General features: G+C 34.9%; 1 protein-coding gene across 1 annotated transcript in view; it reads left to right on the forward strand.

Moving 5' to 3' along the window:
* Positions 1 to 13,135: 13,135 nt before the first annotated feature.
* Positions 13,136 to 20,684, forward strand: part of LOC121415468 (mucin-5AC-like) — a 92,838-nt gene continuing 85,289 nt past the window's right edge. Inside the window, exon 1 of the mRNA XM_041608670.1 lies at positions 13,136 to 13,228. Within this exon, the coding sequence (XP_041464604.1) occupies positions 13,136 to 13,228 (93 nt within the window). The remainder of the gene's footprint in view (positions 13,229 to 20,684) is intronic.

The raw sequence follows: 20,684 nt of genomic DNA on the forward strand, positions 1-20,684 counted from the left end.
GTAATCTAACACCCCTTTCATAAACCCATCCTCCAATTAGCCGCCTAAGAGTAATGCGGATAATTCAATAAAAATTGCGTTCACAAACTCCGAAAATAATCCGCACTATTTTTACGAGCGCCCGTCCTGAAAAAGGCGGATAATCGTCATGACAACTGCACACGCCCCCTCCGATGCAGTTACGTTGGAAAAGGGTGACCTTGTGACCGCACCATGGCAATTATCCGCATTATTTGGAAATGCGTTCATAAAGTCAAAATCTGGTCCCGATGCCGCTATTATGCGGATAATTGCAGCATCAAAATAATGCGGATAACTCTGGTCCTCCTCCGATTTTACGACCAAATTATGCTGCTATTAGCCGCATAATTGGGTTTATGAAAGGGGTATAACAGGCCCGTGCGAGTTAAAAGATAACCATCAAAAACTACAGAGAGAAAGGTAATCATGCAGATTGTGAAATAGAGATGATATTGCAGATACGAGCTGAATTCTTTTTTGTTACTAAATGAGGATATTACAAGTGTAAAGAAGGTAAAACAGGAGATGAAGTAAGACAAAACACTTTTCATTAAAGTTCGAAAACGTACCTATGCAGTAGTACATCTACATACCAACATTGCATGAGAGAAAGAGGATTGAAAAATGAATAAATAATAAATTAAGGACTAAAGGGTGGTGAAAGGAGAAATATTGAGGGAAGAAAATTGGGTGAATGAGGTATTTTATTTATTTGACCAAAGTTCAGATGTGTAATTATGAGTAAAGTGCATGTTTAAGGCAAAGAACTTTTGATGAAAGCAAAGTTACACTTTATACCTGTAGATGGGTTTTACTCACTCTTGAAAAACTTCAAATATTTAGCAGCATGCAATTTTATTCATACCATTTTCTTGTTGAGTGCTTGTTGAATGCTTCAAGCTTTTGATATATGATACCATTAAAGCATGCACAAAACTTGTTTGCCATTCGACCTTGCTTTAAGTGAAAAACATGTCAAATTCTTGTTCATTCATTCACTTCTAACAGCCACCATCAATTAAACTACAAGTATGACTAAAAGTCGAGTTATAAAATGGCGTTATTATCAAAAGTACACCCTTTAAGCTAATAAACTTGGAAAGAAGTGTGTCATTGCCCCAAGTTCAATGGTAACAAGTCTTGCTCAGGAAAGTGTAACAGAATTGAGATTTCAATTCTTTTATTTATGTCTCTCTTTTTTTTTGGGGGGGGGGGGTGAATTCCTTTTATTTTGTGACTTTTCATCCATTTAGGAATGGTAATGAGATGTGGAGGAGTTCATATTTGTCAAAAGTAAATGATATATTTACAATTTTTTTAGGCACTGCATCTTATTGTATATCACTATGGGCTTTCAATAAACATGAGATGGTACACTATTATACAACTGATGATTTAGAAATAGAATATTGACTTTATATTGAATAGGTAGCAACGAAATTCATCCATCCATTGAATAAGCTATTGTTGCTAAGAAGACCGATTATGATTATTTTCAGATGATTTTCTGCCTGCTTGGTAGATGAAATAATCTCATTAGGAGTGATCCATACAGTAGTAATGGGATCTATAAAGAAATACCAATTACATTATTATCAATATATCATCCCAATATGAGTTGACATGTCGTCCGCATTTAACAATTGAAATAGAATTCATTCACTGATAGCTAAGATGGGGATAAAATCTTCACCCTATTCACGAAGTCTCCCAGGAGGCAAACACTGATTAAGAATGTTTGAAAATATATTTTTTTTTACTATTTCGAATGTGTCTGTCGGTTATCTCATTATTTTGTAAATTTTCAGTCTGTAACTGTCTCGCAACATACCTTGCATATTGCAATATAATTGTTACAAATATGATGAATTTTAAATACTTTTAGCCTACAAAATATTCCCACAACAAATTTATATCAATAATTGATTCTGTCTGCCAAAACCTTCTTGGGATGGTTTGTGAAAATGATGACAAAGTCAATGGTGAAAAAAAAGATTTCAGGGAATTTGCAGCAAAGTAATTTATGTTTAATGATCTTGACATTAGCAAACAATTGTTTTTTTTCCTTTCAAAATGCATAAATATCATTTGAGATAAGAGCAGTGTTCAAGAGAGAAATGCTATTATGAAGAGTCAACCTTGGTTATAAAATGATTTTTGTAAAAAAAAAGAAAGAGAAAATACAGAATGATGAAAGCTGAAAAACTATTTACTGTAATTGTTGAAGTTTTATTCACATACACATTGTTTGTTGCATGATTTCAGCATGCTTTTGTGCTCAATTTCATGCATTTGAAATAAACCTAGATTGGCTTTAATCAGTGACCATTCAAACACGTGGTTAAGCTTAAATATTTAAGTTATAGATCATTTGAGATTATTAATTAAGATTCAAATTATATCCAGAGTTTAACTAGTCCATGTCCACAAATAAAAAAGGATTTATTTCAAATCCCTGTAAGCATGGAGCTAGTAGTAGGTCTATGCTGTATTGTAGGTGTGCATTCTCAATAGAGTTCCTACTCACATGAAATGAGACATGTCACTTGATGGGGATAAATTTCTATAATTTCCTTCTCCACCTCCCCAATACACACCCCCTATCAACAACTGACCGATGGTTGTAAGGTGCTTTCATTTTAAATGATTTAATTTCTGCTCCGCTGGAGTTTCTTATCTCTACATGCTCCATGTACACCACTAATTAGTAAAAACAATTAGAGTATATTAATCTCTTCCCCTACCATTATGGAGTTTGTCTGCCTATTATATAGACACCTGTTGCCTCATTACATCACTCTTTTAAAGTTCAAGAATAGTATAGTCATTACTTATTAATCATTAAATTTATATTTCAAGAACAACTGCATACGTAATAGGAGTAAAAATGACACTCTTAAAATGTCGTTATTCAAAATGAAATCCTTCAGTTGCAAATAATTTGCCAAATATGCACATTCAGCTCAAGCATCTTTTTCCTTAAGCTGCTTTATCATGAACTGTAAATATTTGAAAAATTTGCTTCCTAATTGGAACCCATTGAGAGCAAATACAGATTTGCATGAGCATAATTAACACGAGGCCCAATTTGGTAACAAAATATTATTGTAGCTATTTTACCGAAACTATTTTAGAATATTCTATGTTTTGCCTCCAAGAAATAAAATTCACCCAAGCTTATTCAGTTGGATTGCCCTTTGTTATTTTCTCTGTAAAGATGTGTTTTATTTTGGTGAAATTCTGAAATATAGCACAAAATAATTGGCTTTCTTGCATTTTTTTTTAAATTTCACTTCATCTGTGTCCTTTTTGTAACTATTCCACTAAAACAAGGGCATAGGCTAAAGGGTTCACTGGGTGTACCCTCCGCTAAGGCAGAGGAGTTCTTACACTGGCAAGCCAAACAAAATGTTAACCCCTTCTGCTTTTAACAGATGATTTTCCAAACTTTAGTTCCACCTCCCCAAGATATGCATCCCCCTACCACTTTAGTTCCACCTCTCCAGGATGTGCACCTACCCATGCTAAAACCAGCCTAGCCCTTGTATTGTAAAAGTTGTTAATTTTATCCTCATCTGATATTTTCCCCAGCTATCTTCTCTTTATTACCTTGATCACTTGAATTGACTTTCTTCTTTTCACAATTTTATTGGGGAGTATATGTGGTTTTCTCCACTTCATTGTGGTTTTCAATACCCAAAAGCAAGTTAGTGGACCATATAATTTAAACTATATAGGATGGTTTAATTGGGTAATTATACTACAAAGCAGGTATTCAAATCTGCTACTTCTGACAAATTATTAAAGACCAAGATAGGTCGCTACGGATAAAAGTCAGACTACCACCTACTCTGTTAAACTACAAAGTATGGACCTACCATGATTATTTGAACTCTTCAGGATTATATTTTGTAGTAGTCGTTCAATTTTAGCAGCCCTTGTAAAAATACAGTATTCACAGACTTCACAGTTATTCAGAAACTGGGGGGGGGGGGTGTAATACATTGCTGTAGACATGCGTGACCAAAAAAAAAAAGTTTGAAGGGGTATTTGTCAGTTTTTGTAATGTGGGCCGTGTGCGCAGTCATTAAAGGGATGGTCCGGGCTGAAAATATTTATTTCTTAATACATAGAGTAGAATTCACTGAGCAAAATGCTGAAAATTTCATCAAAATCGGATAACAAATGATAAAGTTATTGAAGTTTAAAGTTTAGCAATATTTTGTGAAAACAGTGGTCATAAATATTCATTAGGTGGGCTGATGATGTCACATCGCCACTTTCCGTTTTCTTATATCATTACATAAAATCATATTTTTTTCATTATTTCATACTTGTGTGAATGATATTATGTCTCCCTTATAATGAGATAAGTTGCAGCAATAAATATCTAATGCACTAATTAAGATGTCAATCCAATTTTTCTAGTTCTTGGAGGAATAAATTTGAATAAATCTATTTTCATATAATAAAATACAAAAGAACAAGTGGAGATGTGACATCATCAGCCCACCTAATACATATTCATGAGGACTGCTCTCACATCAAAATATTGCTAAACTTAAAAATTCAATAACTTTGTTATTTGTAAGACTAGCCAAACGTGTTTAGGGTATGTTTTTTCCCCAAGCTTTTTCCCCCGGGTTCATATTCTGGCGACAACTCGTTTAGGGGCCAAAATGTGTAAATAAAGCCCGCAAAAAAACTTGTTTAGGGGGTTATATTTTCGCACACAGAGAATACTTGTTTAGGGGGTGTTTGGAAATAATTTGGTCACGCATGTGTACAGCAATACATTTGATTGGCCCCCCTGGGCTCATAAATTGACAAAATTAGGAAAGTTGTTATTGATTTCGATGGAATGTTGGATCAGAGTTGAGAGCACCTGCTTCATGAACAGGAGATTTGTGCCCGGCTCCCGAAAGAGCATTTTCATAAAGCCCAGTGCGATCCGATACAATGTGATTTCTTAATAATTGCATTTTGCATTAAATATGAAAGTTCCAAGAAGTTCGACATGATAATAGGAATAATGTACAAATCTAAATATTACTTTGCAGCAAGCCTTTATGTTGGAGTAAAGTCCAAATGGGCTTCAAGTAGCAGCCAACGATTACGTCATTGCGATTTGGAATTGAATTTTCTTTTATTCCTACCAGGAGGCTCGACTAGACTGAATTTTTATTTTAAAAGTCTACCACTATTTTTAGTTATGATTGCTAAGATTTGATTGGTTGGAATATTCATATAAAATGTAATTATAATTTTTTTCTGAAAATCGGATCGCAACGAATCACATAGTGTGTGCCGGGCTTAACCGAAGTGGATGCCCTGGGTAAACAAAACTTTGATACATTACTATCATCATATACCCTACTTTGTAATGCTTTTACAAATTTCAAGTATTATGCCCATTGATTTCCTCAGACGAAGGTGGTAGATAACAGGTAAATTAACATTTGTCTGGTATCGGAAATAGTCTACTTTTGGAAATTTTCTGAATTTATATTGTCCATGGATCCTGTTTGTATCCTGAATGACAGATAGATAATAACATGTATATGAGCCTGATGATGTGTCTGGTCTGATAATGTGATAAAAGCAACATTACCTTGGATGAAGCCCAGAAAGTACACCCATATGACATATTATCTCCTGTTGAGGTCCTCCTAAAATGTCTCTCTTAAAATGATTTTTAGATCCCATAGGATGGGACTAAGCATCCAGTTTTTTTTTCATGGGGAGGGGGGGATAGGAGTGAGACTGGCCAAAACTATTGTATTGTTGTTTACTAATTCTGCATTTGGGGCATTAAAATCACTTTAAGAGTAACTAGCATTATCCTAACTGTCATCGGCATGAATAGAGATAATGGATCAGTAGTCTGAGTGTAAAAAAGAAATGGGATTAGGATGGTAGGAAAGGGATTAAAACTTTTCCATGGAGTCAGGACTTATATATTTTGTCCTCAACTTCTTTCATAGGCCATTTATTTCATCTTAATTTTGACACAGCGTGTTGAGTCATTTGAGTGGGGTTATCTCACTCAATTGGAATTTTAATCCAATGTGGGATAAGGTGTGCTACCTCTCCCACAACCTGAAAAGAGATGGGGTTTTTATTTTTTCAAAAAACTTGGGCACTAAATCAGATGATGAACAAATTTATGATGTTGTGAAGTGCGTTCATTTCTTTCTTGGCTAGTCATGGTTTTATCCAGATAATCTAGTTCTCTTTTACTCTTAACATGTTAAGCTGCATATTATCAATGAACTTGTATTGACAAGTCTTTAAGGACCACCCAAACTATCCCTCTTGAATGACCTGGCTTGAGAGCTAATTACAATGCAAGTATACTTAGCCTAATATTATGCTCATGGCTAACTACCTACAAAACTTGAAGCAGACAACCCTTAAAAGTTGTAGTGATCAGTCGATGAGAAATTGTGAAGCCAGCTAAAATATTTAGCAAAAATTGGCCATGAGAGAAGAAATAGAATGAGCATGTTGAAGTCAGTCAACCTCATGTGAAATAATTGGTGTATCTGGAGGTGGTGGTGGGGGTGGCATTCTACGTGGGGCACCGCTTTATGAAATAACAAAATAAAAAGAGAGAAAAAATCCTAGGGTGTTTCATTTAATAAAAATCTAAAAAAGTCAATCAGAATCTGAAGTTGAAAGGGGTACAGGGTTTAAGCCTGCCACTGGTCATGTTTTTGCTAGATACGCCATTTTACACCTTTGAGAGCGCAACAAGAAGGAGGAATCTTGATCCTACCTCTTAAAAGATTACCACCTGCCTCTCTCTCTCTATTTATCCAGGTCATACCAACAATCTGATACCCCTTTCATAAACCCATCATCCAATTAGCCGCCTAAGAGTAATGCAGATAATTCAATACGAATTGCGTTCACACACTCCGATAATAATCCGCACTATTTTTCGACCGCCCGTTCTGAAAGAGGCGGATAATCGTCATGCCAACTGCACACGCCCCCTCCGATAGGGTTGCGTTGGAAAAGGGTGACCTTGTGACCGCACCATGGCAATTGTTCGCATTACTTTGTAAATGCGTTCATAATGTCAAAATCTGGTCCCGATGCCGCTATCATGCAGATAATGGCAGCATCAAAATAATGCGGATAACTCTGGTCCTCCGATTCTATGACCAAATTATGCTGCTAGTAGCGGCATAATTGGGTTTATGAAAGGGGTATGAGTATAAAGTGCAACTAGGAAAAGGTTGCAATATGATGAGGGGAGGGGTGACTCTTACCCCCATTCTACCCAATATTTGGACAAAATATTGCTGCAAATTTACACACGGTCTAGACGAACGAACGGTTAAGTTTAGGTTAATACTTCCTTGGGGCCTGTCTTATCATTTTGAGGCATGCAGAGAGAATTACTTTTAATGAAAATCAATTCGTTGAAGTGAAGGGTGTAAACTGTATAGTAAACAGACATTTTTATCCAATACTCTGGATTCTTCAAACTTATGAACGTTCTCAAAGAGGGTATTCATGTCAGTAATCTGTGCTAGTAACAAATTTTCTTCCAGGCTCTAGTTCTTACCTTTATACCGTTTAATCACAATGAAAATGGAATATTGTGAATTTCAGGATTGAATTGTAGCCAAAGGTCTATTTTTCCACAGTTTTCATTGTTACTGAGCCTCGCTTATTCACCACTTTTGAGTAAATGGATGTGGGTTTTCTTTTTCAAAATAAAATGGGATCATTTTTCAATGCTCTAAGTTTACCTTCAACATATGACTGCTGGGGAAGATTAACTGTGTTTTCATTAAGATTACATCTTTTCTTCGTGTGGTGTGCTCATTCAGTTCTATGATTTGAAAATACAAACATACATTGGAGTTGGTATAATCCTGATTTTCCTAATTATCCATAGCTTTAAAATTACTGCAACGTCTTGGAAAACCACAAGGAGTAGGATAAAAATAATTCAGTTTTCTTTTACGTTTTTGCATGTCTTAATGCATACAACTTTGCAGTGTTCATACTCTCTTGAGTAATATTCTCTTGAGTAATATTGTATTAAATTTTAAAGGAGAATGAAACCTTTGGAACAAGATAGCTTGTGTGGAAACAGAAAAATCAAAGAAACAGATCAACGAAAGTTTGAGAAAAATAATGAGAAAGTTATGAGCATTTTAATACTGCAATCACTAATGCTATGGAGATCCTCAAATTGGCAATGTGACAAAGATGTGTGATGTCACTTGTAAACAACTCTCCCCATTACTTTAGTATACATTTCGCTTATCTTGCCTCTTTTATCACATATATCAGTAGATCATGTGTTCTTTCTATAGGAGGGCATGTAATACAGATTTTTAAAGAATACATCATGGATGAAGAGTTGTGCACCATAAGAAAAAGCAAAAAGAGACATTTTGAGGATATTATATAGTCCATCGAAGGGAAAGTTGTTCACATGTGACATCACACATCCTTGTTGCATTGCCAGTGTGAGGATCTCCATTAGTGATCGCAATATTCAAGTGCTCATAACTTTCTCATCATTTGTCAAATTTTTCTCAAACTTTGTTTGTTCGTATTCTTTGATTTTTCTGTTTCGACACAAGCCTACTTGTTCCAAAGGTTTCATTCCCCTTTAGAGAATGAAATTGATTTACATTTCATTTTTACTTTTAATGAAAGGAATCTTTCTTTCTCTCCTTCCCATCAATCCCATCTGCTATGAGCATGCCCTTTCATAATTCATAATTCCATATTGATATAATGTTTCTCTGTTTCTATTTCCAACAATTAAAATCTATGGTTTAGATTGACCTTGTGATTGAAATGATATTTTGAAATTTGTATAGTATCTACATGTAATGATAATGATATCAGGATTTTGATCCTGGGGTCTGCATCATAAAGAATATGGTTACCATGGTAACCCTGTTACCATGGTAGTTACTGTAATGGCAAAGTTACTATAATAGTTAGTCCTTTGTGAAATGGGCTACAGGAATAGGACTTCTGTGTCTTATATCATAAAATATAATTGATATATAAAATTAATTCTTATCATTGATATTGGGCCTAATTGATACCAATCATGAGTATAGCAATGCATCTACCGATGAGTTAAAGCTGATTGTGCTCTTGGTCACATCCTTTCCTTTTCATGTAAATAGGGCCCCGGTTTCAATACAAATATCTTGGTTGCCTCTGAAAATATAAATCTATGTTCTACCTGCATTGATAAATCACATTCTTTGCCTTTGTTCCCAATTCAAAGTTTGATATCTCGTCGAACTGTATCTAGAGGGTGCATTGGGGGGTGGGGTGCTCACTCCAGGGGCCCGTTGCATAAAACTTTTTACCTGAGTTTTTGCCCTGTGTTAAAGTCAATGGCAGAAATCAGACTAACCTTGGTTTTCACTTTTTACCCGAGTTTTCTCAGGTAAAAACAAATATGCAACAGGCCCCAGGGCTCTAATTTTAGGAGATGCAAAGGAATAAAGATGAAAGAAGAAAACATCCTTGGAAGTTTTAATACGATGAACTAAAGAGATAGCTACATGTAGAGTCAGATGTTGGAAAGGGAGTTCTTTTGCTGCTTGCTACTGGTGTCTTTTTTTTTGTTCCATCTCAGAGTCTCACCAGGTTCATATCATTGATGAACAATTCAATGATGACTACATACATGAACATGTTTATGGAGTAATCTTTCCTTCCAGTCAGAAATTAATCCATTTATAGCTTCGTATACTGCTTGAAGTCATCGGCTTTGCTGCAAACATTGTATGACATTGCATTGATCAATCAAAAGTGTAGCTTCTTTCAGTCATAAGGTGACGCATGGTCGGCCCACATCTTTGAATGTTTTCCTTGATCCTACACCCCCATCCAGCATCATTTTTCTGTTAAGACAGCTTGCTGTAATGTTCTGCTGATGTTCAAGTGCAAATAGAATGTGTTTCTTTACTTCACAGAGGATTGCTTTAATGTTCCTGTGTTTGCTGCATCAACAAGGCAGGTTTTTTCATGAATTTATTGTGTATTTTGTCCAATGCTCATGCTGGTAATCCCAACATTCTCAATTATATTGAGAATTTCATGATATTTTTATGCAGTTAAAGGACAAGTCCACTCCAACAGAAAGTTGATTTGAATATAAAGAGAAAAATCTAACAAGCATAACACTGAAAATTTCATCAAAATCGGATGTAAAATAAAAAAATTATGACATTTTAAAGTTTCGCTTAATTTCACAACAGTTATTTGCACATCCTTGTTCGGTATGCAAACGAGGAGACTGATGACATCATCCACTCACTATTTCTTTTGTATTTTATTATAAAAAATATGAAATATTCTAATTTTCTCCTCATTGTCAAGTGAAATGATGATTTATTCCTCCCTGAACACGTGGAATTAGCATTGTTTAATACTATATGATTCAGTCAAGTTGGTCCTTATTGTCAAATTTGAAAAAAATGAAATATTGTATAATTCAAACAAAAAACAAAAGAAATAGTGATGCACATCATCGACGGACTCATTTGCATGTCAATGAGTTGTGGATATCACTGTTTTGTGAAAAATAGGTGAAACTTTAAAGTGTCATAACTTTCTTTTTATACATCCGATTTTTATGAAATTTGTAGTGTTATGCTAGTTTGATTTTTCTTTATTTATTCAAATAAATATTTTCTGGTGTGGACTTGACCTAAATATTGATATAAGTGAATAATAAACACCAGCTGGGAGTTATTTTCCATGTGGAATTATAAAGTGAAGTTATTTGTTCCGAATTATACAATACAGCCTCATAACTCATTATGATAATGTACTTTCTTCCATTCACATTGTATCCCCCTGGAAATTAAAAAAGAGCAAAGAAGTATTTTATATTTTGTTAAAAATAATAATATTACATTAATACGGATGGTTTTGATTCTTAATCATTAAAGTCACAGTTCTGTATCATAATTATGTTTGGTGTGTTACACACAGTATAATATAAAACACAATAAATGTTAAAGCTGAATTAGATAGCTTGGCATTTTCTCTTCCTGACTACATCTTTCAATCTTTCACATCTACACTGTTCACCATTGTTCTCTACACTGAATTAATATTTCTTTGCAAAGTATTCATTTTCAATTCTAATGATGTACATTCAAAATCATTACTATGTTATACTCTTTGTCATTCATGACTTCCTTTTTTAAACTGTTTATTTGAAAGCTTTTGGTCCCACATTGTATTGGTATTATGATTTAATTACTATAACCTGAGGTACAGGAAGTGTGTCTTTAAATTCTAGACCTAAAACATTCAATTAATAAGTCTGAATATGTCCGCTTTGAGCCAAACTCGACTGAACTCATATATCCCCCCCCCCAGAAAAAAAAAAGATATTTACCATTCTGCCTCTCAAAAGGATAAATTTGATTTACTTTGTATTTTCTTGGCTATGCAGAAGGTTGCCAATACAATTTTTGTAAAGTATATTTACAAAGTTCCTTAATTTCACTAAGTAGGAAGTCTCGTTTATTTATTCCCAAGATGAATTAGTGGATTTGTTGTGGAACATCAGTGAACTAAATGATTTAAACTTAACTTGTTTGTACCAAGTGAAAAACTTGCAAGAAAACATGTTCTTATTTATGTTCTCTTATAACTAATTAAGCAAGAAAATATTTTTTCTTTTTCCATATTTGTCATGTATATATAGATAGGTTGATAATAAAACACAATGTACTCAGTTGAAACTTTATTCAATTTTATTTGAAATGATATTATTTATCAAAGTTTATCTAAATTGATATATTTGTGACAAAAGTGCTTTTAAGGAATTAAACTGAAACATAAGAAACTCATTTCAAATAATTGATTGATATATGTGCCTTTAAGAAGTGTGAAAAGATATTGAATTTATTTCATTCTTTGATAAAAAGCACAGCAAAGAAGAGATCTGATAACTTGAAAGTGTTTATTCTTGAAATTTGTTATTGAAGTCAACCAACCTATAGTTTTTCCCCAGTCAACAAAGATATTTGTATGATTAAACAAAAAACTATCACTGCTTTTCCACCAACCCCTTTAATTTGCCTGAAGTAAATCACCAAAGCAACTAGCCCAGAAGTTCTGCCCACTATGGCCATTTCCTCCTTCCTGATTGGCTACTTAAGTTGTGACTGAGTGACAGGCTCCTCCCACTCCATGTTGTCACTCAGGGAGTAAAAAAGCCTAGGCACCCAACTGTTAGTGTCTACAGCATGCAGAGCTGTGTTATCACTTCACCACTGAGCAAGATTCTGATGTTGTGTGATAAGCATAGCATAGTTGCAGTGGAAAATAGCAAGTCACATGTTTGATACCTCATATAAGCTGTATTCTGCCAGCAACACTCCACTCATTCTGGAATTAAAATCAACTTGCCAGATAAAATGCGTTTATCTGCAAATGAGATGAATAAAACTCAACCGATCAAATAATTGTTGTGTGTTTTGCTCTCTGTAATCGCATTCCTATGCGATAGTAAAGTTGGATTTGTGCTACTGGGCAGTGATATCTGCATTTGTTATTTTTATGGAGGATTTCCACTGGTATTAGAGGTCCACCAGGTTGCATAACATCCTTCATGGTGGACTTCAGAATTGATGGTCTCCAAGATCAAAGGACTGCATCTTTCCAGACCCAGTGGTCTCGCAATCAAGCATCGAACTCTTTGTCATTAATTGTGACTGATTCGCATTGATTTCACACATCTACTGTTGCTTGCATGAGGAGCTCCTGAATTGGAAATAAATATTAAACGTGTAGGAGTCAAAGTTTGACACAGTATAAATTCTTAGTGTTTCTGAAGCCTACACTGGAACAGGTGTCTTATGGAGCCTGTATCAGGGCCTTTTCAAAAGAATTTATTTGAAATTGAAATATTTTTACAGGTTTTATAAGCCATCTAATACACTAAACTTCAGAAATCAAAGCAAACTTTGGTAGTCTTTAGACCTAGATAGAGTTCAACATTATTTTTGTGGAAAACCATCATCACCCTCGTATTTGTCATTGAAGCGAAGGAGAATCAGAAAAGATGCAGATGTTCATGAAATTAATCCTTGTTGCAATGGTGATCTATTCACTTGTGGATGTTGGTGATGCTGCCAGGAAACTTAGGAGGCCAAAGAGGAAAAGACAACAGCTACATCATCCAAACGAGGTAAAATTAATATTTCTCTGTGTGTCCCATTGTGCCTGTCATTTTGAAATTACAGGTGTCTTGTAGCTGTCCCATGGTATGGATGCGATTCTGTTTGTATTAATTCTTAGGAGGGGTATTTATTTTGAAGGAGATTAAGTGGGTACTATTTTGAGGGTGGTGTTAAACCTTTTTTGTTGATCACAATCAGATGGCACACCAAGCTAATGGAACAAAATACTGCATGTCCTTGCCCAATTCCCAACTGATATTTGGAGTGGAAACCCACATGCTTTTGTTCACATATTGGGGTAGTACATTAATTTTTGTTGGAGATATTAATACTGATCTGTCATTTCAGCCTTACTAGTATATTGTATTTCAGTGGAATCCAAGGTCTCACTTGGTCACAAGGGCTGAGGAAATATTACCCGAGAAATGGTAGTGCATTATTGAAATGATCTCAAACTTCAAACTTTTTCCCTGACAAGTCTCAATATATGGTAAATATTCAACGCTAGGTATATAGGCATTGAGGTAGAAATATGGTATAGCAAAGGACATACTGCAGTAGGTCCATGGTATAGCTATGGATCTATGTTACAAAGTATCCATGTACAGTAAAGTGGTGTAAAGTGTGATTCATGAATTTGAATATAAAACAAGAATGTAAAGAACTTTAGATGTTGTCATTTAGGATGAAGGAATGGGATGATGCAGTTTGATTTGAAGATTATGATCATCATGAAAATGGAAGTAAAAAATGACCTTAATGTCATAGTTAAATTCTTCATTTGTGAAAACATTGAGAAAATTATTATGATCTCATGTTGTTTGCCCATAACATATATAGGCATAGAAATGTTTATCTTCTGTTAGTTTCGCTTCATATGCCATCAGAAAGTAACATGATGTTTAATACATCTACCATTTAAAAGTATTATCAGCCTCTTATCACTCAATAAAGCACACCACATTTTGATCATTTCAGTTCATTTATTTTCCATTAAAAAACTCAATCAAAATAAATACATACAAAATTCATGAATAGAAATCGGAAGAACCCAAGAAAAGCATAGCTTGCGAGGATGTCACATTTCAAACATGAATTGATTCGCACCAGTGTAATGATGATCACATTATTATGTTTGTTTTGATTTTCATCTTGTTTGCTTACATATTAGTACCAATGAATAGATCCTGAATTATCAGAAGTACATTCTGGATATGAACAAATGGTGATTGGTAACAATACTCATGTATTTTATTACTACAGCTTGACAAAACAAATTGAAAGCAAATTGACAAAACATTTTGGACTTTGACTTCCATTGAAGTCCCTGTCATTAATAAAAAGAGAGTATTCTTACAAATCCCACACAGACGTTGACATAGCAATATTTACGTAGGGAAAATAGAAAGCCACAATATTTGAAAGATATAATGTTTGGCTTCATGTGTCTGCATTGGTTGACAATTAAGGATTCAATAGCATTTGGAATTCTGTTTGCCCTTGCTGCTTTTGACAGCGATTTTTTTTTTAGTATCGTGATTATTTTATAAGTTTCTTAATGATTTGTAATTGCTATGCTTGTACACAGTAAAAACGCTGTTTAAGATTTTATACAACGCTGTTTACTATATGAACCTTACAGTAGTTGTTTAACAGTTTAAACAATCATGTTTAATATTTTGAAGATTAGATATTGAAAATTAAACTTTGTTGTTAAGATTTTGAACACTTGCTTAAACTGTTTAAACAATTACTGTAAGGTTCATATAGTAAACAGTGTTGTATAAAAATTTTAAACAGTGTTTTTACTGTGTATGATACTGAATACTTACAAAGCTGCTGGCCTCTTCATATTTTTTTTCCTGATTGCAACAAAATAAAGAGGAAATGGTTAGGAAAACATGCAAGTGAGATGACCATGGATGTTTCTTGTATTTAAAATGCAATTGAAGGATCAGTTTCCTTTATGGTGGAAATTTTGTGCTAGTAGAAGTGGAGTTTGAAAATTTCGGGGGAGAGGTGGGGTGTATGTAGGATGAGCGTTTATCTTTAAAAATTGGCTACTACAAGCGGGACTAATTTTCCTGATATTTGATGAATTTCAAATTAATTTATTAATCACCTCTTTGTAAAAATATTTGCCAGCACTTTGTAATGAAAAAATGAGAAAACTCCCCCAGGCTTTTAACAACAGCACAGCATGTCTATGTTTTCAAGAGAAGGAACGCTGGAGAGCCAGGGTACTTTCACAAATAATCCACAGCAAAACATGAATGCAAATTGGCACCACATCTGCATTTATTTCACAATACACTGTTGATTTTAAATCCATCAATTGCTCTGTGACACTTCATTGACAAAACAACTTGCGATCTTTACATGTCATATTTCACAAATCCTCTACTTTCCTTCTCACATTCCGGTTGTGTGCACCTCACAGTGGGCTATAGTAGTATTTATATATCACACTGCAGCACTGAAGTGCTACCAAGAATGACAATAGGATATACTATTGCCCTAACTATTTGACTATCTGCATTTTAGCTATGTAATACTTTGTTCAAATTGCACCACTCAACAATAATACAAACTATTTTTTATTTTAGGGGCTATTCACCCCATTGAGAGACAGAAATGTCATTTTTTTGTTCAGACTAGTGTCAGTGAGGTGTTGGGTTGGTGGTTACATCTATGGTTTGATTCAAATACATCATTGTTACCAATTTGTTTACTATTTCACTCCAGTATTGTACAGATATTTAGAGTGTTTATATTTCCAATTGAACCCTACCATTCACATCATGATTTACCACTCTGGGGACCCTTCCACTTGTTGCGGTTGGGGGCCAATAGAATGATGGATGAAATTGCTTTGACTTCTTTTTACATCTTCCTCTGTTTGTTTTCATTGTTAGTCTGTCATGCAGACTAAATAGAGATTGATTTCTCTCTAATGATCCCATTCAGCATGAATTGAAGCCATAAATTGATCACACAATTACAATAGATAGATTTACAGCTTTGTCAAAAACCAACCCAAAGAAAAACCCAAATTTGTCCTTTATATTGAGCTACAAAACATTTCCCAATCACTGTTTTGAGATTTTTTTTGTGAAATAGGAGGTAGAATGAAATTTATTGACATTATTTTCTTTGAATATCTGTTTATTCTGTGGAAAGGTATCTAGAGGATGATTTAGGAAATGATTATCCAATTGTGAAAAATGCACTCTCTGACAGAACCCAATTGTCATACAAGTCATTTACTTGTAAATTGCACCTTTTTCAAAGCAAAATGTCTCCCAAAGACATGAAATACAATGGTTTATTCATTATGGAAACCAACTTTAGGAAATCCTAAGAAAGTTTGAACAAGGGTTTTCTCTATTTCAGATCACGTTCTTTCTTCCACTTTTATATTCTAGGTGTTATGCCCTCAGATCTACCCACAAAGTAGCATTCACATTTCAACTTGTGTTTGTAGAAAGGATTTGGCTCGAAGTGTTCTTCATTCAGTTCAAAATGGTAACAATCTGAAACATGACTTGGTTTGTAACATTGTGGTATTGTAATCCTACTACAAGAGGAATATAATCACATCAAGGACCCCATGCTGGCTCAAAATTTTTGATCTTGGTAGAGTGTTTCATTTATCGTATGTTGACCTGTCTTGGCTGTATCTTGACAAAATGCATTTCACAAGATTTGCCTGCTATTGCAATATTCCAAACAAAGTAATTGAAACAATCAGATGAATCTGATGAGATTTACAGTGTGTGATGCCCCCAACTCGATAATTGCATTTATAAAATAGATTTTTCTGGAATTTGAAATCAGACAACGACCAACCATCTACACCTTTTGTGCTTTGGGTGTATGGGGACCACTTTTCTTAACATTTTTTATAGAAGGGAATTAATAGTGATATTAAATCCATATATAAATGTAACTTCAAATTACAATATTTTACCTTGTGAATGGGTGGCTAGTGAATTAGATTTCTTCTTGGGACAGATTCTTGCAAGCTCAGTTTCTGTTCACAGTAGGCCTACACATTGAACCAGTCTGTGAGGGGAGGCAAAGTGATCTTTACAAGGCATCAACCAGTTCAGAGAAACATTCTGTACATTCAAAGTCAGTAATTTGGAAATGTTCTCATTGTTAAAGGTAAATGCTAGTTTTGGTAACGATATCAAAATGAGTTCGTACAGAATCCAATGAAATGACCACTAAAGTGTCTGTTTGTATAAATAAAACGCATGTGCCAAAGGATTCTGGAAGAAATTGTGTAATTGTTGAGAAATCAGCAAATAAGCACGAGATTCGGGGAGGGCGTCGGGCCCGACGCCCTAAGCAATAATAATACACTGTCCCACGTGCGCTTATCTGTGTTGGGGATTTTCGGTGTGAACATTTTTCAGCGTAGATTTCAAGATTTCACAAAGTCCAGTTAATGTAACTGTACCAGATCTAGATCTTCGATGATAAACTGGCAATTAAGCCTTGTTTTACAGACTTTCTCATGAAATCAGTGTTAACTGCAACTACTGGAATTTCTCTTTAAGGTATGGACTGGTCCAGAAAATGAGTGTGAAAGTAGTTACTATTCAGGGGCGGGTGTGTCTGCCAGAATTGTTGACCGAGCAGTCATACACCTGCAGTACAGTTGGCTGATCCAATCATGTTTCCTTGAAGGACAGACATGAATGTTTCTCAGACACAACATTTCATGCTAAACCTAGCACAACATTACCCAAGGCAAGCATACTGGTGGGCTCAGTGGAAAGGGGTGGATGGGGGGGGGGGGCTGCTACCAGCTCAATGCTCTGCTAGCACCCACAAAATAGTGTGCGCCCTTTTCGTAGCCCCTGTTTTTTTTACACCACCGGGTGTGGTCAGTTGCTTAAACCCCCATTTTAGGGTTTCGTGAGGCACACCCCATCAAAATAAAATTTGAGTGCCCCCCCCAATACATGATGCAGGGTATTTAACATAAATCCAGGTGGACTGTAGTTAGGGAACAATCGAATTCCAAATTTAATTTTAATCCTAAACATTTGTTTTAAGCATTTGAACCCTTTGAGATTGGTCTCTACTCTCTAACTATACAGTCCGCCTTGATTTATTTTGAACGCCTAGATGATTGGAAGAATGGATGAGAGAGAAGGAGATGGTTATTAGAATTAAGGGTAGATAAAAAGAGAAAAGTTAGCTCAAAGGAAAGGAAGACAGGGAATGGCTTAAATAAAATCAGAAGGGGGGGTGTGGAGGAGGGAGCTAAAAATTGAGATTGTGCAAGAGATGAGAACGTGAGAGAATATAGCTTCATCAGCATGTCCTCGTAGTTATTACATCGTCTTAAACATGTCTGACATTAGAAGACCTACCTGCATTGCAACTCCAGAACACATTACAGTGATTACATACCCTATTTATCTTGTGACTGACAGTTCTACCAGTATAGCTAGACATTTCTGTTTGTGCTATTTAAAAAACAGTTTCAAAGTCTGCGCACAGAGAAATGATCAGAAAAATGATCGCCGTTCCAATTCAGGGATTGTACAAAGTTGTCCACCAAAGCATTGTCTCTTATTTTCATATTTTTTCTTCAATTCAAATAATGAAATTCATCATTATTGATTACAATTATTATTATTATTGTATGATTATTATGATTTATTTATTTCTTTGAATTATTAGAATGAGAAAAAATCAATTTGATATAATTGATTCAAAGATAACTATTTGAAGGCAAGTGAAAAACAAAATACACCATGTTCTGATGGAATAAAAAATAAATGCTCAGCAATATTTGAAATATTGACCATTTCACTTATGATTCATGAAATTACAGTAGTTGCTGAGTTTAATTTATTTTATTTTTTATAAATTCCTGGTGTTATTCACAAACCTTTGTTCAGTTTAAGATCTATGCATCATTATCAGTCATTCATGATAAACTTACAATAATAATCTAGAATTGAAGCTTTTTTATCTTCTTGTTAATTACATTGTAAATAGTTAAGAATGATTGTGAGGAGAGCTGATTGGCCTCTATTTAACCTGCCATGCAATCTTACTCAATAGCTTTATCTTTCTTATTATTCTAAAATCGTGATTGTGTTGGAGACGCTAAGTCTGCAAGTGGGTGTTTGGTCCCTGCATTCAGACAAATCTATTTTTATACAAGAAAATAGAAATCCTATAGCTGTAATCCTCTTTATGAGCCCCAAATAAGGAAAGAAGTTTAAAACATTTCTCAGAACACAATATTGTGTTTTAATTTAATACTTGGATGGGACTCATTGTGAAATGTGCTCCCATTTTCATTGTATTCTACCATATTCATTTTTTTTTCTAAAAGTTTTTGTTTTAATTTTCTACTTTGTACCAGTGATGTTTTCCTAAATAGATCCCTAATACTTATTTTTTGACATTACTGTTCCCCAGTTCACAGTTCTTTGCTATGGCTCGTACATGTAACTAGGACCATACATCTCAAAGACAAGGGTATTGTGGTCCACAGTTCCAAAAATAAAAAAGCCAAGTCCAGCATCTTGGATTGGCCTAGAACTTCAGATTTGGATGAAACAGTTTCCAGTTGACATAACTTTACAAAATATGTGACAAGGTCAAGTTGAAGGCCAGGGTCGTGTTTGCCCAACAAGTGTCAAAAAAGAGAATGACCAAAGTGCAGGTGCATAGATGGGAATAGGGACATGAGATTGGAAGAGATGGTGATGTAGAGAGATAAATATTGCATGAGGGCAATAGAAGAGATAGAGGAGAAAGGGAGAATATACCGTGTTTACACTTGATCGGCTTTTGGTTCAGAACCAATGCAGAATCGGCTTTTGGTTTATCTTGCACTGCATTTACACGTTGTTACAGCTCGCGGTTCAGAACCGCAAGCCGATGCAAAAACCTGAAATGATATGCACACCAACAATATAAGTCATAATAAAGACAACGCTGGATCCGTGCGCTTACAATTACGTCACAATGGTAAAGTAAATGAAATGCGCACCAATTGCCGATGCAGAATCGGCTTTCTGTTTACACGTAGTAAAAAAGCCGATTCTGCATCGGCTCGCGGTTCAGAACCCACTACTTTGGTGGTGCAAATTGCCGGTTCTGAGTCGCGAGCCGATTCAAGTTAATCGCGTTTACACACTATGAAAAAGCCGATGCTGCATCGGCTTGTGGTTCAGAACCGCGAGCCGATGCAAATGCCGATTAAGTGTAAACACGGTATTAGTGAGAGAAAGAGGTGAAAAAAACTAAAAGAAGAGAGAGGGAGAGAGATTGAGAGGTAGAAAGAAGGTATGCAGAAGGATACACTGGAGAGAGAGATGTTAAAGAGAAAGAGAAGATGAATAAAACAATAGGAAATAAAAGTTGAAAGAGAGAGAAAGGGGTAGATAAAGCATGAGAGGAAATGAAGATAAAGGAAATGAAAAGGAT

This window comes from Lytechinus variegatus, chromosome 5 (genome assembly GCF_018143015.1).
Source record: "Lytechinus variegatus isolate NC3 chromosome 5, Lvar_3.0, whole genome shotgun sequence".
NCBI lineage: Eukaryota > Metazoa > Echinodermata > Echinoidea > Temnopleuroida > Toxopneustidae > Lytechinus > Lytechinus variegatus.